This window comes from Microchirus variegatus (genome assembly GCF_963457635.1).
Source record: "Microchirus variegatus genome assembly, chromosome: 1".
NCBI lineage: Eukaryota > Metazoa > Chordata > Actinopteri > Pleuronectiformes > Soleidae > Microchirus > Microchirus variegatus.
In genome coordinates this window covers 10,982,992-11,007,747 of record NC_139802.1, presented here as the reverse complement: position 1 = coordinate 11,007,747, position 24,756 = coordinate 10,982,992, and the positions used below count along the sequence as shown (strand labels likewise).

Genomic DNA, 24,756 nt, shown 5'->3' with positions numbered 1-24,756 from the left:
TATGTATGATGTGAAACAGCAGCAGCTCTGCAGTAGACACACTCCCCGTGTGAACAACGAATGAGGTGCTTGAGATGCAGCAGATCAGTGACGCAGCTGTCACATTTACTGCACAAACATCCTGTGTAACCCTGGCTTTAGAGTACGTGGTATTATGGTGCTCAGGAGCAGTCCAAGGTTGACCGTGTAAGAAATATCATATCTATATATATATCATATATAGATATGATATATCTATATAGATATATCATATCTATATAGATATGATATATGTATACAATTACAGTTGTAAGGATAGCATTTAAATAAATTGACTTCACAGTGTTTCACAGATCATCTGGTGCATGTTAAGTGTCATTACTCTCCAGTGTGATTTCCCCAGACTAAGTACAGACTATACCTCCAACCTACGCATTCTTCAACTTGACAATTGAAAACCTGTAAGTATCCTGTATTGGATTTCATTAGGTTTGCCTCCAAGAAAGCTATTTATACCCGACACATTAACTGAAGTCTCCTCTTCTTGCCTGAACATAAACATTTTCTTTTTATTTCCTTTTTTTTGTGGAAACCCGCGACAAATTCTATTCTTGGCTCCACAGTGCAGCACAGTCCTACACAAACTTCCAGCCTCAGAGGATTTATCTGTCCAGTGGATACATGTTATATATGACGGCAATGTATCCTGTATTGGATTTCATTAGGTTTGCCTCCAAGAGAGCTATTTATACCCGACACATTAACTGAAGTCTCCTCTTCTTGCCTGAACATAAACATTTTCTTTTTTATTTCCTTTTTATTTCTGTTTTTGTGATTGTAACACCCTGAAGCCACATCTTCCACTGGATGTGCCAGTTTGACGACTGAGTTACTGTAAAGTCTTTTCAAGCTTTCTGACAGAAGCAATAACCGTGCTGTGTTTAGCAGCTTGTGTAATCTCCAAATGGGGATGGTATATTGGGAGCCATGTTTCCATTGCGATGTATTCATAAGCTCTTCCTTAAACCCGTCTGCTGCTGTGGTTAAAGCCACTGAAGGGAGAATCTCCGCTCTGGACCTAAAAATAGCCCGCATTCTTTCCTCTGTGTTTCAGGAAGCACCAGAATGGACCGGAACTGCAAGGTCTCCCATGTCCCATTCTTTTCCCTTTCGCCTATGTCTCATCGTCTTTTCCCCTTTTTCCCGCCTCACTGAATCTCTTCATCGGCCAATGCCTCTCTTTCACCATCTCTCTCAGTTCCATTTCTCTGTCCCTTCCTTCTAACTTTAACTCCCAGTTTAACTTCTTTCCACTTGTAAATCATTATCATCATTTAGTTGGACTCACTATCCTTGGTGTTGAGCTTTAATCTTGTGGTAAATCTTTGTCTATATATAGACATATGCTGTATATAAGTACGCCATGTAGGCAGGTATTTTTGAAAACTGAGACTGAGTTTTACAAAATAATCCTGTCCACTTAAAACACAAACACACACAAAAAAGGATCTTCCCGTAGGCCAACAACGATTGAGCACCGAGGGAAAAGAGAATTGTTCGTTAAACGATAACAAAGTGGAGCATGTGTTCCTCGACATCACACTGGAATACGCACTTAGCAAAACACATGAAGACATTGATTGGGAGTCACTGCCAGGCCAAGTGAATCAACATCCTCACAAGTTTCCATGTTGCATGTTACACCTTCAGTTGGTGACCATTATATTCTCTATATATGTGCAAACAGCATGTACGTGGCAGGCATGGCAACATGCATTGTCCATATCGAATAAAGCCTTCCCCACGCTAGAGGATTTTCAAATATGACTTGATTTTAATAACAAGACCATAGAATTGGAACCAATTTTCAATGTTTTAATCCTGAGAAAGCACATATTAGATGGTCCACTCAAGAAGCAGTAACACACACTTGGCATTGAATCAAATGCTTTCAGGGAGAAGAATCCAGGGATTTGGGATCTCACAGAAACTCACGTGATTTAACGAGACTCTCTAATGTAAGCTGACATGGAGATGGACTGTCTCGGATACGACTTGCAGTACACATGCAATTCATACTGTTGCCATAAATCCACAAGTTTTTCCTCTTTCTCTGTTGTCCACAATCTTCTCATTCATGCTCGTCGCACTTATCTAAGATGACTCACTCATGTTTTTTTTCCTCCTCAGTCCAAGTACAAGAGCTAAAACACGAAATGTTGACTTCCCAAAACTGGAAGTCCGCAAAGTCCACAAAAAGTTCTATTCTTGGCTCCACAGTGCAGCACAGAGTCCTACACAAACTTCCAGCCTCAGAGGATTTATCTGTCCAGTGGATACATGTTATATATGACGGCAATGTGCCTGCTAGAGCCTGTAAATGATCACTTTTCCAAATGCTAACTGCTGTTAGCTCCCAGTAGCCTCTGTGGCTGATGTCATTTCCTGTCCCTTAAGTTCAATTTTTAAGTTGTTTTTTTTTAATGTGGACCTTTAAGGTGGACCTAAAGAGATACTACTAAACAGAGCATTCTGAACAGGGCTGTTTTGGCAGGGTGATTGAACTGCTGTGGTGCTTCATCCTTATGGTATTTTGACCAAAGCATGTCACAGACATGTTCATTAGGACACCAGGGAACTAGTTTAACTTGCAGAAATAGGGTATAATATGTCCCCTTTAACCAAACATTGCAAGTGCAGGTGTGTGTTTTTCCCAGTATCAGTGTAGCACTAGAGTGAATGAGCTCTGTCTTTTCCTTTGTGCCTCTCTGTGTCTTTTTTTTACCTCTGAATCTCTGCTTTGCTCTGACGCAGACCTGTTTGCATAAACACAATACCAACATCCTGGCACGCACATTGAACATCCGCATGCAAAATAAAATGAGAATTGTGGTTTGCGAAAGCAAAATGAATCAGCCTGTGTCACTTAATCACCTCTTATCATTGAGTGAACATAGATTCTTATAGATATTACTCTTTGGAATCATCACAAATGAGCCTCAAGAGCATATTCAGTATGCAAGTCTCCACAGTCATTAAGTTTCAAGGCAACAGCAAATGTTTATGTTATGGAATAGGCTTTTGTGAAGACCATTGCTGCAAAATAATGTTAATACTCATCAGGGGTAGTTGCTCCTGTACATATAGACTCAGTCGCGCATGGAATCTACAAAAGCTGTGACCGTTTTTGCGTTTGCTGTTATGTTTGTGTCTTTTATACATGCTCTCAGTGTTATCCTTAAAAGAGAGACACTGCGAGAATGAGCGGAGGCACCGAATGGCCGAATTGTCGAGTGAGTGTGATGTGTGCAAAGTGGAAGTGATATTGGGGAAAAGAGCAAGATATTGAACCCTGATTGACCCAAATTGACCCAAATTAGACAGGTAGAAGAGAAGGAGGAAGCATGGATGCCAGAGAGACAGAAAGAGAGAAAGATTGTGATGTTTAAGAGGATTCCCTTTCACAGTCTCTGACACATCACACACAGCTCACTCTTGCCAGGACACTGACAGCTGCACAAATTTCTTGAGAGAGGTTTCCCTGGGCAAGATCTTTGATCAAGTGTGTGTGTGTGTGTGTGTGTGTGTTTGTTTGTTTGCAGGTTTGGTGACTGCAGTTTGACCAAAATCTGAACAAAATGTAATATTAAATTAATTATGAAATCCAATACAGAGAATTATTATAATTTTAAGGTCCCAAAATCAACTTTTTAATAATTTAAATCCTGGTCCTGGAGGTAAAGCACGCGATGTTGACCGCTGCGCTCACTGGGACGTCACAATGTGCTAAATTCTTGGAATTGTTGCCTCGCTGAGCTCCGCTTAGTCCGTAAAACAGGCGAGAGTGCTGTCGAGGGCAACGGCATCCGAAAACCATAAGTCCGCAAAAAGTTCTATTCTTGGCTCCACAGTGCAGCACAGAGTCCTACACAAACTTCCAGCCTCAGAGGATTTATCTGTCCAGTGGATACATGTTATATATGACGGCAATGTGCCTGCTAGAGCCTGCAAATGATCACTTTTACAAATGCTAACTGATGTTAGCTCCCAGTAAGAGATTCTACTAAACCGAGCGTTCTGAACAGGGCTGTTTTGGCAGAGTGATTGAACTGCTGTGGTGCTTCATCCTTATAGTATTTTGACCAAAGCATGTCACAGACATGTTCATTAGGACACCAGGGAACTAGTTTAACTTGGAGAAATAGGGTATAATATGTCCACTTTAAAGAAAAAGAAAATCTTATTGTTTGTGGATGTAGGCTGCTTTTGTGGTAACATTTTGTGTCTTGTCTGCAGCAAATTGGTTGCGCTCGCATTGTCTTTGGATGTATGCCATGTTTGCGACGTGCACATGTGTTATCTCGCACATCTACTGTTGTTTTTATTGCAGCGGTGTTTCTCTGTCAGATTTCAGCCTGGGAAGCTGTTTTATTTGTGTTTGACACATCCAAACAAGTACCTTTTCCGAGGTGGTGGGTAAAAAAAAAAAAAACCCAACAAACTGCTTTCACTGAATCAGTCATGAAAACACTGCAATTCTCAGTGAAAATTGCACACCGTTGAGTACTGAGCTGCTCCCGAGGTGTTTCCTTCGTGTGTCCGTTTCCTGTTAGGTGAAGTAAAAAAATCCAAAAGTTTCAAGACATTACTTAACCTTCCTTTGTTAATTTATAAAGTTATTGTACCGGATCGTTTCATCATATAGTTTTAGGAAGCAAATAAACCATTCATCATGCATTGCACCCTATTACTAGTGACATTTAGGCAACAATTAGCAACGGATGATTATTTTCAATACTGATTAATTACCTAGTGTATGTAATGACACAAACTCACACAATATGATGATATAAAAAAAGGAAGATAAACAGCATAGGGCATCAGAACAATGTGTGATGGTTTGACTTGATAATTGACTTAATTAATTGGCAATTACATTGCTTTCAAGGGATTGATTTGATTTAGTTTTATAGCACTTTGTATTTCCTACGTTTGCGTCACACAAACAATATGTTCTCCTGTCCTGTAAGATATTATTAAAACTAGAGTAGTATTTATCACAGCCATCAGAATGAAGTATAACAGAGTGTTTTTTTTTTTTTTTTCTTTTTTCTGTGTGCTTTGTTTTGCTGAAGTGTGTTTAAGCTCACGCTGGGCTGTTAATGTAGCGCCCTGGCCTGTAAATGACACTGTTCCACTGCTACGTGTTTGCTGAACGTGTCCTGTGTTGTGTTAATGCTGCCTTTCGTATGTGTGTATGTGCGCGTGTCTGTATATTTGTTACCTCTAAGACCTTTTTTCATGCATAATCACTGACCTTGTCAGGACCAGTGGTTCTCATGGAGAACCTGATGAGGCAGAACCTGATTTAATGTGGAGAAGTTTATGGCTAATATTTGTTGTTATAGGTTAAGGTTATATTTTGGCATTAACTGGTAAGGTTTGGTTTAACGTTTTGTTCAGGCTGTCCAAATGAATGGAATTCAATGAAAAAAGGATTCTGTAGTTGTGCAAACATGTGTGTCTGTGAGTTTGTGTGCGTGTCAGAGAGAGAAAAACCTGTGTGCCAGTTGAGTGATGTACAGGTAATGGATTAATATCAGTGCTGGCCTCGGGCTCCACATTGCTGTGTGTTTGCAACCTGTTATTATCACAAACACTGGCTCACATACTCAAACGTATTGATGCTAACTAGCAGACATGTGCACGCACTGCTAAATAAAGTATAGAGTACGTCAAAAGGGCATAATATATATGCTCTTACTGCCCCTCTTGTCTGTCACACTTCCCTTCTGTCCTCTTGTCCTTGTCCTTTCAAGACCTGGCATCAGAATGTGTCCTAAATGCGTCCACATTTCAACTGATCTCACGTACCAACTCTACCTGCAAAAAGCACATTTTGTGTAGCCAGTTTGTGTGTGTGTTGACTGTTGACGAGGGCGGGTGAGACGGGGAGATAGTGGAGTCACATCTGGGCCACACAGGTTCTGTGTGCAGTGTGTGTGACGCTGATCCGCTGCATCTCACATGCCGCTGCTGTTCACCCAGGAAGCATATCTGCTGCAGTGTTTACCTTTCAAGATTTACACGACGAATATAACAAACTTATGCCTTTATGCTCAACTAAAAAAGCCCGTACTCTGGACTCGGTGCAGTCTCACATAGACAGTGTGGCTGCTCTTTTGTGATTACTGTGTGACTAAATGAAAAAAAACAAGATGCTCGTGCATCCAGTGTGGCCAAGGCTTCAGGAAAGGGCTAAGTAGCCCACGCTCATTGTGGTCTGAGTGACAGTATGCGGTGTGCTTCTTGAGTGCATTTGCACCTGCACTGAGAGCTATCCACCTTTTACTTAGTGATGTTAAGACCAGGTTTTTGAACTGGTTCAAAATCAGTGTTTTGAACGCTGCTGAATGTGACTCAAGCTTTTTCTACTTTCTGCAAATGTTACCTCAGTGTTTGCCAGACATGGGTGGATTTGTACTCTCCAAACCCATATTAATCCTTCAAAAGCCGTCCTCTCTGCCAGAAATGTTCATCTTATTGAGTACTGAGCTTTGTAATTGGACTGTGGCGGCTGTTTGGAAATGTTTGAGTAAGTCCGGGCTGAAGAAGGGCCTAGGCCTGGATTAAACACTGGATGGCATTGTTTGTGCACCTGATACAGGGATGCTGAGTAGAAAATGTGTTTGATTAGATTTAACATGTAATTCCAAAGTTATTCCAAAAAATAGTGCTGGACTTTAAAAAATTCAAGGTGCATTATGTAAAAAATCTAAAGCAACTGGCCATAAAATCCTCTTAATATGTCACAGAGACTCAGGAATAATGTTCCTATAACATACTGAACTCACCAACAACAACAGTACAGCCAAGATATTCGCATTAAAAAAAGTATTTTGCGGATGCAAATCATGTTTTGGCATGTAGTGCCACCTACCGCCATCTACCAATCATTGCAGTCAGTGGAGTCTCTACTGCCGAGCAACCACGGGTTGCCAGTTACGTCAACAAAACCTAAAGACCTCTGTATTTTGAATTTGAGTGTAGTAACTGTTTTTGGCCACATTAATTACATATGGCACCTTTAAATGTTTTGTATACTGCAAGACCGGTATATGAAAATACGTGGCATTGTGGCGCAGCAATTCACTGTTTGATGGGGGACCCTTCTCACTGCTGCACCACACATGCTTCAAGCTTAGCTGAAGAAGTAACTGTCTTAGTAAGTGCAGGAATTATCAGTTTATTCAGCCACCACCATCTCAATGGTGCCTCTCTCTTGCTAGAGCAGTCACTCATGCATGAAAAACATACCGTTGTACACCATGAAACCATTGGAAATTTGACAAATACTGTGATATACATATTTGGTCCTTAGAACGTAACTTCAAGAAAAAAGAGAATTGAATAAAGAAGACATTTTTGGATTGAAAGTAATGACTTAAAGTTAATTGATCACAGTTTAAAATCCAGTTTTCAAAATGACGAGTCTTCTATTTCACCTGTGTGCTGATTCATTTCGACTGTGTTGGGCTCAGAATCACAAGCACTACAAAGCGGACTCAGCCTTATGTCCTCTGATCTGACACTTTGTAAAACAGTACATCCTTAAGCCAGCGTGACAATTTCTAAAACATTCTAATCTACAGTAAGTTACTCCTGTCATGCCACTGCCTGACTGTGAAAGATTATTGCATTATCCTCAAAGCTAACTGAAGCTGCATCTCTGCAGCACAGCCTGTAATTGTTATTGATACAAGCTTATTGCAACACTTGGCATCATAATCATAAGTAGATATAAAGTACATATCCTGCTTCTCTGATTTGATGTGTTTTCTGTTGAATTACCATATCACAGTGGGACGTGATGCAGGAAGAGATTATTTTAAAAAGGATGCAAGTCTTGTAAGAGTTTCATTTTTGTAATGGATGCAACCGAAGCTGAAAATAACTTTGTCCTCATTAGATTATGGAACAAGCCGTTTTCATTTTGTTGTGCCCCTAAATGACCTTCCCCTCTTGTTTTCGCTCTCTCTTTCTCTCATTCTGCAGCAGTCCTATGTTCCCCCCCCTCAACCCATGGCTCCGCCCAGTCCTGGTACCACAGGAGGAGGAGGAGGCGGTGGAGGTGGAGGTCATGGAGGAGGGTTAATGGAGCAGCTTAGTAAGACCAACCTGTACATCAGAGGCCTGCCACCATCTACCACGGACCAGGACCTCATCAAACTCTGCCAGCCGTGAGTTCTATTCGATTCTATTTAATCTGATAGGATGAGTTAAACAGCATCTATTCAGTACTGATGTGAGTCAAACAGTGATTCTACTGAGCATCAGTATTAGTAGTTTTGGTCTCCACTTGGACCACTGGTCCTGAGAAGGTCAGTGTTTATGGCAGGAAAGGTCCTAAAAAGGCAAAAAATATGCATTCACTCACACGCATTATTTTCAACAATATTTCAAGACATAGAATGTAATGATGCTGTACATAATTATAAACAATTTGGTGCTTTTGGAATTATTTGATTCTATGATTTAGTAACTTTTCTCTGTGTATTTGTCTTTTTTGCATTGCTCTGAGCTCCGAGTTTTTAATAATGAAAGTTGAACGCATATATGATAAACCAGCGCTCCCATAGGGGCTCATTTGCCTACAGTTAACATCTGATGCCAGCAAATGTAACTGGAGAACTAGAATTAAATAAGATTGTTGAGCTCAGGGCTGTAAATGAACTCATCAGCATTTTAATTGATCAAATTGATTTTGACATAAAGAAAATTTAAAATATAGAGTATATAAGTTATACACACACACACAATCCCACTCTTGTACACCATACCTTGCCCTTCTGCGTGTCAGCTGCAGTTCAAGCCCGTTGTATTTTTGCTCAGCCCTGGAGGCGTTCTGGAGAATCAGGGTGAAAAATGGGTGCCAATAAAAGTTTCATTAGAGGCCCAGTGAGTGTGCCAAGTGGCCAGTAACGTTTAGGAAAGGTCGGTGGGGGAGGGTGAACTGCGTGTTCTGCTGGGCAGCAGTCTCAGCCTTGGGTTTCCAACTCTCTCCGGCTTTTTAGAAAATACACTGAGTGGCAGTTTGCTGTCACTCACTGGCATGGCAAGCACACATGCACTTACACACACACATACACACACTAATAGGGAGATATAGAAAGGGGGGGGGAACACACACACGCAAACATTTAACTCGTGCACAGAGTGACGATGAATAACGGAAAGACAATCCCTCAAAACTGACACACACACACTCATCATACACACTCTCAACTCAATGTCATCCTCATCTTTATTGTTAGCAAGTGTGGCTTTTGTGAGTGTGTGTGTGTGTGTGTCAACCCACCCACCATCACCATCCTCTCCCTTCCCATTCTGTCATCCTCCTCATTTCCTGCTTGCATCCTTCTCTCGGTGTGTCCCCCTCCCTCTATCCCTTACCCCCTCCCTCCCTTCCTCTTCCTCCCCCCCTGTCTCTGTGCCAGTTCTCAGAGTGTCAGTGAAAAGTGCTGTTGTCAGCTGACATTTCCAATCACTCCCCCGGTTGCCCAAACTATGGACACACTTTCAACGTCTGGGGACAGAGCGGAACGTGAGCGGAATCTAAAACACAGCGCAAGGACAATTTCTCTCTCGCACGCTCGCTTTCACTCACAGTCGTTGCCTCGTCGTCGTCGTCTCTCTTTCCCGTGCTTGCCTCTGCTTCACTACCCTTATCTAGTTATCTATGGATCTACTTCACAATCAAGGGGGTTGCATTAGGACAGGGAAAGTTACACCACTCGAAGGAGAAATCACGAACAATCAGGAGCACAACACACTGAACGCATTTGCAATCTCTCTCTTTGATCATCCGCAGCTGAGTTCGGAAAAACGGGTGTCTTGCTCTGAAACATGCAAAGCGACTGATTGTGCTTGTTGTCTTGGTAGCAGGTGTTATGAAACAACAAGCTCCGGACATGCATTTCTGTCCTGAAAAACTGTTATCAGTGTAAACTCAAATCTCATTGCCCTTCCCCTCCCCCCATGGAAATCATGTCTGAAGATGTTAGACTGCATATTATGGGAATGGATTTGAGGACATCTCAAGCTCTGCACTCTTCTCTCTTTCAGTCGTCCTTCAGCGTTAGCCTATTTGACTCTTACAGGCAGAGCGGATGGGAAAACTGAGGGAAACACAGGAGACAAGACAGCTGTATCGGATGCCCAATTAGAAGATACCACACGCAGGGACCAACCTGCATGAACACCCATGAACAGACATGCGTATATATACGTTCTCATTTTCAAACACAGCAGAATATGCAGATACATTATACAGTATAATACAGTATGTACGCCGTACACACTTTGTTATGATGTGTCACATCAAATGGTGAGCTTCCATAGGCAGACGGTGCTGCACAAGGGAATGCAAACGCAGATCTGTTACCGTGTGGTTCCTCTGAGGACTGTCATTGACTCACACACACACACACACACACACACACACACACACACACACACACACACACACACACACACACACACACACACACACACAGATTGTGTCAACCTTGCCAAAATTGGTTGCACTGACGTTTGTGTTGACATTCATCCTTAAGTCTTGACAGTCTGGAAAATGCTGTCAGTTTCGGTGAGCTTACTGTTCTTTGTGTTTCACACCGTTTGGTGCAAAAAAAAAAATCTAAATTCCACTTCTGGCTCGGGTTCTAAGACTTATCTGTGAAGAGGACATGTACCTTGTCCTAAAAGAGTTGTCATCCTGAAAGTCTGTGAGCCTTTACCTCCCCCCCCCCACCAACTCACCCCAACTGCTGCTGTGGAAAGGGCTTTCTTCTCTGCCTCATACAGTCGTATTCTTTTCTGCTTTATATTATTCTGTACCGGAGCTTTGTTGCATTTTTTTCAAGCCAAGAAAAATAGACTCTATATATATATATATATATATATATATAAGTCAGCGAGTCTTGGATTATTTTCAGTACTTAAAGGTCCCATATTGTGCAAAATCAACTGTTTAAGGCTCACACAGAGTGGTCCTGTTGCACATATATGTTTGTTATCGAGGTCTACTTACATACATTAACTTGTTTTTATGGTCAAAAACCTCCTAGTTGCTGTAAATGAGCCGATAGAAATCTCTCTTTACTGAAGCTCTCCTCAGCTGTGGTGTTTCAGACTGAAATCTCACACCCAGAAGACAGACTGTGTTGTTATTGGCCAGCCAGCGTAGAGCCTTCCCAACTGTCTTGTGATTGGCCAATACCTGGAAGCGACATAATTAGCACACCAGCTCTCAGAAGCGCAGCTCCCCCCTCTGGAACGGTGGATGCACTGCTACTCATTATCAAAACATTGTTTTAACAATGTTTAAAAATAGTTTTGTAACGACTCCCCTCCGCAGTCCCTTTTATGACTTTGACCCGGAGTCTGACCCAGAGTCAGAAGACACTGTCGCTCGTGAAACACCTCCACAACGGACGTTATTCTTCTTCTGCTTCAATGTACGCAACCGGATGTGCCCGGACTAGTGCCTGGACCAGGAGGATCCGCTGTTCAGGAGAAATGCTGCTTACGTAACCAGCCTCAGAGGATTTATCTGTCTAGTGGATACATGTTATATATGACATCAATGTGCCTGCTCGAGCCTGAAAATGATCACTTTTCTAAATGCTAAATACTGTTAGCTCCCAGTTTTTTTTTAAAGAGGTACTACTAAACAGAACATTCTGAACAGGGCTGTTTTGGCAGTGTGATTGAACTGCTGTGGTGATTCGTTCATTAGGACACCAGGGAACGAGTTTAACTTGGAAAAAAATTATATAATATGTGACCTTTAAACAAGAAAGGAAACAACCATATAGTGAGCAACTTTGCAGAGGGAAACACTTGATGACAGAGGTCACAAGAGAACGGCTACACTGGTTCAAGCTCTTACTGAGATAGCCCGACTCTGCCAAAGTTTGGTGAGCAATTAAAAGCATCAAACATGGCCTAATGTCTGATGAAACTGAATTTCTGCTGAGGCTGCAGATGATAAGTTAGAATTTAACAACGTGAATCCATTGACCCAGTCTGCCTTATGTTACTGTGACAATCCTAGCACACAGTCCACCAATCATGGTTTGATTGCCACAGCCTGTCTGAGTAAAGGCTGTGCATCCCTTTATAGCCTCAGTTTACAGTACCACCATTTAATGACTACTTCCTGCACAATAATGATTTATTTCACTCTTAATTGTTTCACGAACATAACAACCTGATCTAAATCCAAGGAACACCTTTCAGATGTGTAAGTTAGGATGTGTTTGGCAACATTGTGTAGCTGCAGAGATGATGTGATGCAGTTTATATCTTAATGGACCGGTATCTCAGAGAAATGCTCCCAACACCAGCTTGTGCTGTGCCAATAGGAACTGTTTCAATGTTCAGTATTAGTATGCTGTCTTGGTGATTGTGTACTGTGTGTCAAGTAGACCTGAATAAGTTAGCTGTGGTTTAGATTACTTCTTAATGAGGAAGTGTTGAGTCAAACTTAATTCACATTACTGATTGTTTAATCAAAATGAGTATCCAACAGAAACAAATTACATAACTTAGCTCCTTTTTTTTTACTTACTGTTTCCATGGCACAATGAAAAGCAATGGGATATGGAAGTGCTGGCCATCTGGCTCCTTTGTATCCATTGGCGGAATCTTTTAAGTATTTGAATTGGTTTTTATTTATCTCATGTGTCGCTGCTGTTCGGTCAAGTGCAGGTCGACGCTATTGAAGGTTGTTCCAGGCTTCTGCTGAAATCAGCTAAAGGTTCCCAGTTGGGATCGAGCACAGAACAGGACACTCAGAACTTTCCTCTCACTACCCTCAACCTCTTTCCTTCATAATCTGATGTGCAGTCAATACTTTCCTCCGTCTCTTCCCTACAATAGCACATTCTTCAAGCCACCTGGATAAAATTGAATTTAACAACGGAGTCAAGTTCCGAGTAAGACTCTATTTGGGATGATGCAGTATTGTTGTAGTTTGACATTTCCCCAAGACCTTGGCATCGTCTCCTCCCCCTGTCCTCTCCTCTACTGTCCTCTCCTTGTTTTTCAGACCAGCTAAAATGTGCAACCGCAGAAAGAACAGGTGGCTTTTTTAGCTCGTACGTCATTGCTCTGATTATATCACACACAAAATTCACAGCTACCCATTAAAACATATGCTGTATTTGTTTTCCACTTGGTGAAAATAGACATCTATGAACATATGTCTTTGAGATTCTTGTCTCAATGTGTTGAGCTAGGTACATCTATCTCTTTCTCCCTGTTCTTTCTAACTCTGTTTTAACACACGCTTGCATGAAATGTTTCACTTGTCTGCCCGGGAACAACCTGCCAAAAAAATTGGTGGTGCATGAGGTAGTTGTCCTGCATTCATACACTCATATACATATACACTCAAGGAATCGCACCCACACAAGTATTTGTATCCTCAAATGTGTTCAAACACATACTTTCACACATGCACTATAGGTGTTTACACTCGCACGTCGATACCAAGTTTTAATTAAATGAAGGCAGAAGTCAAAAAACGCCGGGTTCTGCCAGATGGCGTGTGTAATGTGTCTGATTACCGCTTTGGTGTTTTTGATTTGTGAGGTTGCTTTGCGTGTGTGTGTGTGCCTGCATGTGTGTTTGTTTGTGCGTAGATGTGTGGGCGATTAGCCCTGCCTTTTGTTTTTTGTTTTTTTGTTTTTTTCCAGAGTGTTTTCCACGTCTGCAGGCATTGGATTTGCTCCCCAAACCGCAGGCCAAAGATCTTTTTTTACCACCAGCCATGACTTTGTGAAAAACTCCCAGGCAAACGTCAGACCTCGTTTTTAGGCTGTCAATCAATGGATGTGCAAATACCCTAAAACAATCCTAAATTGAAGGGAAACGTGCGAGACTTGTACATTGTTCTCGCTTCCAACTGCGAGATCATAGGCTGCTCAGCTGTCATATTATGTGTGATAGCAGACTTTTAAAGCTTTTTTTTTCTGTCTTTATATTTTTAGTCTCCTGTCCCAATAGAGTTGATTTGAGGCTGTCAGAAGAACTAGTCTCTGTTCTCCTCTCTACTGACTGAAGCGGTTGGCTGACAGAGACTCTCCTGATGGTGACAACTAAATGATCTCTTCTTTATTAAACACCTCTTACTATCTCTCTCCATCGTTCCCTGACTACCCTGCTTCCTCCGCGCCTTTAGCGTCTGTTTTTATCTTTTGACTGACTGCTCTCCCTCTCTTCGTCTGTTCCTCACTTCTCCACTACTCGCTTTTTCACCTCGTCTCTTTGCAGCCTCCTCAGTCGTAATTTCACTTGGTTTTCTTCATTGTTTTTATCTGCCTTTTTTTTTTTAGCTCTAAAAGGGATGAGCATATACAAGTCCATCTCTCACCTGGAGCCATCAACCAGCCAGCCAGCTTGTCATTCTGTCTGTTTGTTTGATACTCATTCGCTCAGCCAATCAGGCATCATGCAAAAATGTTAAAACATTAATTTAAATGTGTCATCCACAGAGCCAGGCAGTGATCCAGACTGATCTCAGTGATCCGAGTGTTCTCTCTGAGTTCCCCCACCCCCTCCTCATACCCTCTGCCTCTGTTGCTCTCTTTCCAGGAGGAATGAAAGGCCAGGCTGATAAGAAACATTATTAACTTTTTTTTTTTTTTTTTCTGAGAACAGAGAGCTGGAGAATAGGAGTGGGATGGAGATGGAGGGCAAAATAAGGAAAGAAGACAAAGAGAGAGGCAGAGGTGTCAAATATAAGAAAGAGAGTCAGGTGGTGAAGTGGGCAGGAGACGTTAAAATTTGTCAGAGAGAACAGATGGAAGAGATATGGAGTTTGCCCGTCTCTCTCACAGGCCCCTCTAGCAGGGTTGGGTGCCATACAGATCCAGATGTGTGGTTATTATCGTTTATGAAACAGAGCTTGCTGAGTTCTGAAGCCTGAGGTTGGGATTTGAAATAGATAAGGACAGAATGAATAGATAGAAGCTTTCATAAAGGTTTAAGACTATAAGTTTGACACAATAAGAAACCGCTAGGATTACTTTTTTTGTTCAAATTTGTTTGTGGGTTTAGGTGCATACTTTTTTTTTGGAAGGGTCTCTACAGTTGACCTGAAAAACGTTTTGATCCTGATCTCATGTAACCACGAAAATGTTTTTTAGACAGACAATGCTCCCTTCTCAGACTGCGGCCCCAGATAAGCGGTAGAAGATGGATGGATATTATCAAAGCCATGGCTGACATATTAGTTTTACATGTGATTAATTAAAGAATGGACCATATTCAAATTCTGAGATGAAATGAGATGATGCAAAGTTCAGGAAACTTATTTTCCCAAGAACCGCTCTCCAAAACCTTTGGTAAAAAGTTCCCTCAGCACATGATTTGTGTGTCCTTTGAAGTTTCAAAACTTCAGGGGACTTAACAAAAATGTGTTGCTCACTTTCATATATTTTTGTACATGCTTTGATTTTTAAAAAGGTGGCTGCACAACTACACCACAATATTTGACAATTCAGTGGCACTCCAGCAACAAATGTAAAAACACGGGTATGGAAATTGAGTTCTTTAAAAGGTCCTTGTTCTCTGGGGAAACTTCCTGCAGTAGACGCATAAAATTAAGACGGACTGCGATTCATTACTTTAAAGGACTTTGTAGATGGGTTATTATAAGTTCATGGAGATCCATGTAATGGCTAAAGAACTTCCTTTAAGTGTGTAAACGAATGTTAACCTCAAAGTCAGAAAAGCACCAAATACATTACACTTAATACTCAGTACAAATACTGTAGTAATCCAGATATTGACATATTGCTCTCTGGACCAACATGTCAGGCACGGCTGTTACCACCTACCACCTATATGAAACTAACAACAGATTTCCATTAGTCTCAAATAAAGAACAATCCATATTGCCCCAGAATATCAAAAGTGATTGAACATTTTATGGAATATTTCATTGTTTTCTCTACAGATATGGGAAGATCGTATCAACAAAGGCCATCCTGGACAAGAACACCAATCAGTGTAAAGGTGAGTCATTGCGGCATTGCCTGTGTACTTATCTGTAGCCTTGCAAAGTCACTCCTTAGTTGACAAGCTGAGATTTAGATATTAGATTTTATTCTGTGAAAGATCAATTGTTAAGTGATTGGACTTAGCAATCAGTATGCTATGTGGTTCTGTTTTGTTTTAAACTCCTTCCTCTTATTCTGTTTTGAGTCCTCAATTAATCACTTGCCCAGTGTTTTTTCTACAACGGGCTTGAATGTCTGTCAGCAGACAGTGTGATGTCAAATCAAAACGGATGACTTCGTTGTGCGTGAGCCACTTGTTCAGCTGCTCCATGTGATTGCATTACAGTTGTGTGTTTCAACGTGGCATGGTTGTGTTTTTGAGTATTGACGTTACAGAAAGATGGGCCCATCTTTTAATCCGGCTAAATGATGCACCGCTACAGTACCCATTTCAGAGGATGGCGCTCTAATGATACTCAGAGTTAAGCAGCATTTGAAAGCAAGATGTTTGCACTGTTGTCATCAGCCAATAAAACACAGATCGCCAAACAATAGCACCAACATGTTTCAAATGGTCTCCGTGGTGAATGAGACTAACTCAAGTGTCTTCTGATGAGGGTCTGCTTGATTGTTGGAGAGGTTTCAACAAAGCAGTAATCAATATGATTGTAGTCATCTGCTCGAGAGGAGGTGAATAAGAACATGTGTTCAGAATGATTGCTTCTCATCTGCCAGGCCTGCTCTCAAAGGCACACTGACACAGTTAAGGACAAGAGCACAAATGCCCTGTAATCAGCATATCAACTTCAACGGTGAGAGTCGAGCCATTGTGATTGGTACGGATGGGAAATATGTAAACAGAGATTCTAAGACATAATCAGCTGTGATTACTCAGAGTAAAATAATTTAGGGAGCCGCTGCAGTCCTACCTGATTTAACATTATAATGGGGAAACCAAAGTTAAGTGACTCTTCCCTGATACTGATACACTCACATGGCCATCTGTCTAGTGTCTTCAGTGGTATACCATTGTGCTGCCCGATTTAAAAAAATGGACTGAACAAAAGGGCATGGCTGAATCACTGTGATTTAAGTTCCATCGTTTGCTTATGACTCAAGCAGCAAGTTGAGAACCTGGTTTTAGCACTTTTCCTGAGTGTTTTGCATGCACAAAGTATCAGTACAGGCCAACCAAACATTTACATGTGTTGGGGATCACCTCTGATGGTGGGTAGTAGCAAGAATGAACCGTTATGTGTGGATAGAGAAAGTTAAAGATTAACAAAGTCCATTTTTCCTCCACGTGAGGGTTGTGGGGGGCCTGGAGACAATCCCAGCTGACATAGGATAAACGGCAGGGTTCACCCCAGAGTTAACATACAGAGATGAACAACCTTTCACTCTCACACTCACACCTATGGGCAATTTAGAGTGTCCAATTAACCTAATCCATAATCTGCATAGAGTATTCAGAGAGAAATCCACATGAACAAAGAGAGAACATGCAAACTCCACACAGAGAGGCCCTTGGGCGAACCGGGATCTGAACCAGTGACCTTCTTGCTGTGAGGTAACAATGCGAGCCACTGCACCTGCATGTGGTCCATATGTGTTTACCATTAAATGCTTTTTTTCCTGCTTATATGGGATTGGTCACAGAGGCATTTTCCAGATGTTCATCTTCCCAGTTCCTCCTAGGGGAATTCCAAGGCATTCCCACACCAAGATATATAATCCCTCCAGTGGGTTCTGTGTCTACCCTGAGGCCTACTCCTCGTGCAACATGCTCAAAAGACCTCCAACTCTCCAAAGTCATACAGAAGGCGTCCTGGCCAGATTCCAGAACCAATCTCAACAGGCTGCTTTATAAAGCTCCTTGCCCTATCTCGAATGTTGAGCCCACTTGTAATTTTGGTCACTTATTCCCACAATCTCATTCTTTTGGTCACCACCCAAAGCTAACTGACCATACATTGACTGGTTCTGCTCCCTTTTTACCGTGACTCTCCTGTAAAATACCATGGGTGAATTCCAATTCCTTGCTTAACCCTCAATCTTAACCCTCAATCTCAAAAATGTGCACTCCCGCTGGTGCAAGTGCTGTCCCGATTCTCAGAGAAATTAAGTTGAGGGGCAAGTTTAATGGCTGCATCGCCCTCAATATTGAGATTTTTCCGAGACCACCCTTGGGAGCTGGGGCTACCCAGAATGCATTGCGTGTTTTCACATAACAAAGATGGCGCCGAAAGCAGCGAACCGAGTACGCTACAAATTAAGTATTTTCTTTGTTAATAGAGATATAAAAATGATGAAAACCGTTGTATTATCTTAGTTTAGGCCCATGTTATGGATTACGGACGTCATTGTTGCGTAACATTTATTTTTATTTTACGATCTTTTGTCAATAGCCGGCCGGTGAGGACACACGTTTGCTATCGTTTGCTTTTCAATGAGCCATGGTGTGTGGTAACTGTCAGCTGAATATGTCCATGGTTGTGGTATTTGTATGAGTATCATCTTATAACTAACTGACAACCTAATAACTTGACAAACGGATCGTAATAAATAATCGTGACGCAAATGTGTTCTTCTTCTTTTTGGAGTTGACAGATTGGACGCAGCTTTCGCGTTATTCTGCCCCCCACAGTCTGAAGACTTATCGGCATTTAAGGGGTGTCCCATTTCTAAGTGACAAAATAACCCTCAACACTTGGTTTTGAGGGCCAGTTAAGATTAAGGGTTGAGCTTGAGAGTTAAGATAGGAATTGGAATTGGCCCCATACTTCAACGTTGTCACACGGGGCAGTAAATCACTCCCCATCTGGAAGAAGCAGTCCACCATTTCCCAGGTGAGAACCACAGTCCCAGAACTGGAGTTGCTGACTCTCATCCCGACCACTTCACACATGGCCACAAACCGCACCAGTGCACTTGAGAGGTCGTGTTTAGATGTGGCCAACAGAACTACATTATCTCACTCTCCCTTTGGTAGTACAAGGACCGGATGTCTCTGTGCAGAGCCCATCCAATCCAATCCTCTTGCAGTACCTCCCACAAGATCCCTGGGTGGGACACACATGGTCATAAGCTTTCTCTAAGTCCAAAAAGCACACTTGGAGTGTATGGTTGAACTCCCATGAACCCCCTAGCAACCCTGCAAGGGTAAAGAGTTGGTCTGCTGTTCCACATTGTTCCTCCTGGATCTGAGGTTTGACAGTCACCAGGAGGAATAATGTGGAAGTGGAGGATTGTGTTTCCCTGATTGTTAGAACATGTCCTCTGGTCCTCCTTTAAAATAAAATAAAAAAAAAAAAAAATAAAACACCACTAGGATTTTCCTCCCCATGGGTGCTATGGTACTCCATTTCCATAAGCACACTGATAACAACACATCAGTATGTTTAAGGGCATATTTTCTTGTTTTTTGACTTTTTGGATTGCATAAGCAGCAGCTAGAATAATTACAGTGTCGAGTTGCAGGGGAGAGACAACTTTTTTTATTTGCGGTGACGGACACAAAAGCATTACAAACAACCTGCAAGCAGTGACCTTAGATGTTTGTTTGATGACATGATATGTGTGTATTTGCGAGTGGATATTCGAGGCACCAGATCATTGCACTAAATTACAGACAAAGCCTTTATGAATACTAAACATTAGGGTGACTTTAAAAAAAAAAATACAAATGCAACCAGCTATAAATTCAGACCCTGAATACTGCAGCTGCATGTGAACGATTGATTCTTTTTCTGTTGCCTCCATGAACAGGTCAGATTCTCGAATGCAGAATACATACATTAAAATCAGTATACTGGATATCATTTTGCTGATCACTGTACATGTCTTAGTTAGTTGTTAACTCACAATGAAGGAGTTTCATTATCAGTTGGCCATTAGAATGCCTTACAACCGGATACGTGTTGGGTTTGATTGCAGGGGCATTCATTGGGGACAAGATAAGTGCTTAGCGTGACTAAGAGAGTCCAAATTGGCTCAGAGTTCTCCTGGAAAGGGTGGGATGGATGGGAGGAGGCACGGGGCAGTGGATAAAAATAACCTGGGGCTGACAGAAAAGTAATGATTTAGATTTCTCAGACATGAAAGAGTGACAGTTGGATAATGTGAAAAATGTAGACAATGACACTGGTAAATAAATAAAGTATTCCTTTGTGGGCTGCAGGGACAGTGTTCAGTTGGTTTGCCTGCTCCAGTTATGACGTGGAAACGTTGTTGTCCTAGTTTCTGTGAGATTTTTGCTAATTCTAAGTCATTTAGTAATTTTCTCTATTATAAAATATTCCCTTTAATAAGTCCCTTTCTGTGAATTACAACATGCATTGTCTCCAAGGCTTCTTTGCCCCTTAAAAGCGAAGACTTTTGCATAGTTAAAAATAGTACCCTGAGAATTACTTGAGTCATTTGAGTGAACAAAGACGGAAAAGTTTTACTTTGTCCTCCTAAGATAATGCGAAGATTCTCTTTATAAAGTCTTCAACTGTGGAGCAGGTAGAGGTTCAGTGTTAAATACACTGACAGTTTTCTCGTTAGTAGTGTGGGAGCTCTGGGGGAGGGAGAGGGAACAGAGAACAGGATGGAGGAAGGAAGGGTAGAGGAAACCACTTAAGATTGTAAAGGATTTCCATTTCCCCAACACAAACACCCTCCCTTCCCTCTCACTGTCTTCATATCTCCTGCCCATTGCCTTTATCCCTCCCTCTCCTGTTGCTCAACTTATTTTTACTCTTTTTCTACCTGACTCACTGCCTCACGTCACATTCCTTCTTGCTCCGTCTCTCTTCTGTTTCCTCTGTACTCCGTTAGCCTATTCTAATGGCTCAGGGCCAGGAACTCTAGGGCTCAGGAGATTAGATAGATCCTGGGATGTTGGTGTGTGTGTGTGTGTGTGTGTGTTCTCAACTTTATCTGTGAATGCATATGTGTGTCTTACTCATAAGTTCTTTCAATTCACGAGTGTAATATTTGCCAGGCCTGACTGAGCTGGGATGAATTGTCAAGTCCGTGTCATCATTAGTCCACAGATATTCGGGACAAGGCACACATCGGGAGGATTATATAAATTCAGAGATATTATTTTCTGCTCTTCTGCTCTGGGGAAATATCCTTATCATTTACATCCATATGAGACAGGAGTTTCCAATGGATTAAAGAGCGGAAAGGTTTTATATTAAAAATGTAGGCATTACAAAGTAGGCAGAGGAACCGTGAAGTAATTTGGCAAAGTGTCTATCAGCCTGAAAGGCGGGCATCTGCTTACAGACTCGGCAAGCTAAGTGTCATTGAGCGAAACAATGAGTCCCTACCCTTTTGGGGTGCGGTCTGTCGTCCAATACTTGACCTCTGACCAGCCTGAAGAGAGAGAGGGGCAAATTCATGTTCACAATACAAAGACATTGTCATTGAGCGATGGATATATTCAAACCAGATGGTATATTCTCTTCAGGGCTTATGTTCAGACCATAATATGAGTCCTGGAGATGAACACCTGGACATGAAATAATGTCTTTTATTGACTGCTGTTGAATAGAGAACACTGTCTAGTGATATGTATTACATGTGTTTTCCCACATGCCAGCCTTCTTTTGAAATTGAATGCATGTTATATTCGAAGGGATTCCCCAAGGACTGGTCCTGGGACCGCATTTATTTATTTTCAGTGCAGTATAAATGAACTTGATCAAACTGTGTCGTGTGCAAACTTTCACTTTTATGCCGATGACACTTACAGCTCAGTATGTTCACCACACTAGATAATAATAACTTGAACAGCTTCAAAGTTATCTGGCTGTGGACGTTTTCTTTGATTCACCCTGCTCTGCTTGCTCAATGTTGATCATTTTATGATCTATATTTGGATATTCTATTCATTTTATTTTCTTATTTTAGATAATATATATTCAAATATGTATATCTTTGATTAATATTTATATATTTTATGATTCTGGGAATTTTACCTACCCATAATAGAGATGTTTAATCTCTATGAAAGTAAGTAATATTCCTGGATGGATCATAAGTAATTGAAAATTACTGTGAAATTAATGAAAAATTTAAGGCCATGGGTTACTAATGGTGAGTAAAATTCAAAATGTTCTGCACACCTGTTGTATCCTCTCACACAGAGATAGTAATAATAATCCATAATCAATTTAATGCTTAATTATTACACAGGATGAAATAAAGGGAAAACAGTAAATAGTCAGACTCCAAATGAGTCCATTTACTAAAAAAGACTCAAAACTGCTGCATTGTGAGCTTTGTGCTATTGTGCACGTGTAAAGATGTGCTGCATTTTACATGACATATGTTAAAGGTGCATTATGTAATAAATCTAAAGCAACTGGCCATAAAATCCTCCTAAGAGACTCGGGAATAATAATATTCATAATATAATAATAATGTTCATATAACATACGGAACTCACCAACAACAACAGTACAGCCACAATATTTGCATTAAAAAATCAGGTTTATGTTCAAAAATCAGGCGCCACTGCACCGCCGTCTACCAATCATTGCAGTCAGTAGAGTCTCATCTGCCGAGCAACCACGGGTTGCCAGTTACGTCAGAAAATGAAACCTAAAAGACCTCTGTATTTTGAATTTAAATGTTGTAACCGTTTTTTTGGCCACATTCTTACATATGGCGCCTTTAAGTTATGATAAAGCTTATGACAATAGTAGCCCGTTTTGTATGGTTACACGACACAACTCATGTATTTATTTATGAATGCTCTGTTTCAAACACACAAAAAACACCAGTTTTGAAACCTGTGGTGATTGCATTACCCACTGTGAGCCATGTGTTTTCACACTCCATGGTTAAACAAACACCCATTAGTTCGAGAGTGGAATATGAGAGATGCGGAACTTTTCTGATATAAGACTGCGTGTGCATTTCAAATGAGTGTACCCTTTTCTGTGTGGCCTCTATTGGGTAAATATAGATTAAGCACAAAGAACAAAACAGTGAAGGCTTGTGTGCACCACATGTGCATGTTTGAACATATGTGTGATCTTTTCTTATCTTTTGTAGATCGGTGTTTGTCACGGTCGCTAATGTAAGAATGTTTGCATGCATATATGTGTGTGTGTGTGTGTGTGTTTGCCGTACCCTATTTGGGTTAAATTATGTGTTTCTCATTAGCTCCAGTATAAATATTTGTGTGCACTGTGCAGGTCTTGCTGTGAAAGCAGTGTGCTGCCTTTGAACAATAAAAAAAAAAAAAAAAAATCAACGGCTTATCAGCAAAACTGAGCATGGCTTCGTATTAACATACAGACAGACAAGAGCAGATGTTAGGAATGAGGATGGAGGAAGTGCATTCCCTCGTTCGACGCATGTTTACATGCAGGATTCCGACGAGAGGCTTTTGAAATGTGAATCGTTTAATTGTTTTAACATGCAGCCCACACAACTACAGCTGGAATTCCAAAGCTTCTGTGCTTTCTGAATGTTTTTCTCTCCAGTTTAATGCATGTGCCCCTTTTCATTAGTCTCTTTATTTCCCTCTCTCTCTCTCACACACACACACACACACACACACACACACACACACACACACACACACACACACACACACACACACACACACACACACACACACACACACACACACACACACACACTTAGTTTTGTTCATATACACCACATTCCCACTGTCATTCAGTCAGCAGACACAGGCTGTCTTCTTCCATCCTTGTGTCTATTTGACATCTCTTTCCGGCCCTGGCCCAGTAACCCAGCAAAAAAAGGGTGTGTTTATAAAAGCAGACTTTGTGTGTGTGTGTCCTTCTGTGTTTCCTATGTGGCCAGAAGTAAATCCCGAGCATTACGAGTTCAGCAGATACACTGCCCACTGTCCACACACCCTGATTTGCTGCGAAAAATCTTATTTTTCATAATGTCCCTGGTGCATATATGTAATCATTTCGAGCTCATGTGCGAGACAAAGGGATATTAAATGTAAGACAAGATGAAGACAGAGGCTTGTACTTGTAAAACTATGGTTTGTTTAACGCTGAGTCGCTATTCATGTGGTATAAAGAATATATGCACAACTGCAGCCGATGTGAAGGAGCTGTCCCATTGAGTTAGTATATTGAAAGACATTATTAGAGTCATTACAATACACGGTCTGGCGGAAAGAGCTGTAATGTGCTGTTCATAAACTTTGCTAAGACGTTACATCTTTTGGATCATAAACAAGATATTAAGAGTTACTGTTATGACACCAATTCCGTTGATGGCGTAAAAATGAACCCAATTTAATTGAGGAACTTCTTTAAAAACATGACCCAACTTGGTTTGGACATGTTTATTGGATGAATGCAGTGCTAACATAAAACACAGGCTTGGGATTCATGATTATGAGAAATGAACACTGGCTGATTTTCCTCAGTAGCTGGTAGTCCTTCTATTCATCATGTTTTTTTATTTTTTCCGTTTACGCTGCCGTGCTGATTCTTACCTGTGTGTGCATTGTTTTCTGTATTCTCAGGCTATGGCTTTGTGGACTTTGACAGCCCTGCAGCAGCCCAGAAGGCTGTGGCCTCACTCAAAGCCAGTGGAGTTCAGGCACAAATGGCAAAGGTAAGCTTCAACCCACCCGTTATCGTCATTTTATGAGATGTTTTGGCTTAAGGCCACATTATACTTCTCCGACTGCGTATGCGTTATCCGACGGCGT

General features: G+C 41.3%; 1 protein-coding gene across 1 annotated transcript in view; it reads left to right on the top strand.

Moving 5' to 3' along the window:
- LOC310931058 (RNA-binding motif, single-stranded-interacting protein 3-like) overlaps window positions 1–24,756 on the top strand; it is a 116,046-nt gene that overhangs the window by 27,147 nt on the left and 64,143 nt on the right. Inside the window, exons 2-4 of the mRNA XM_083894138.1 lie at window positions 8,035–8,219; window positions 16,007–16,065; window positions 24,568–24,659. Of these exons, the coding sequence (XP_083750264.1) occupies window positions 8,035–8,219; window positions 16,007–16,065; window positions 24,568–24,659 (336 nt within the window). The remainder of the gene's footprint in view (window positions 1–8,034; window positions 8,220–16,006; window positions 16,066–24,567; window positions 24,660–24,756) is intronic.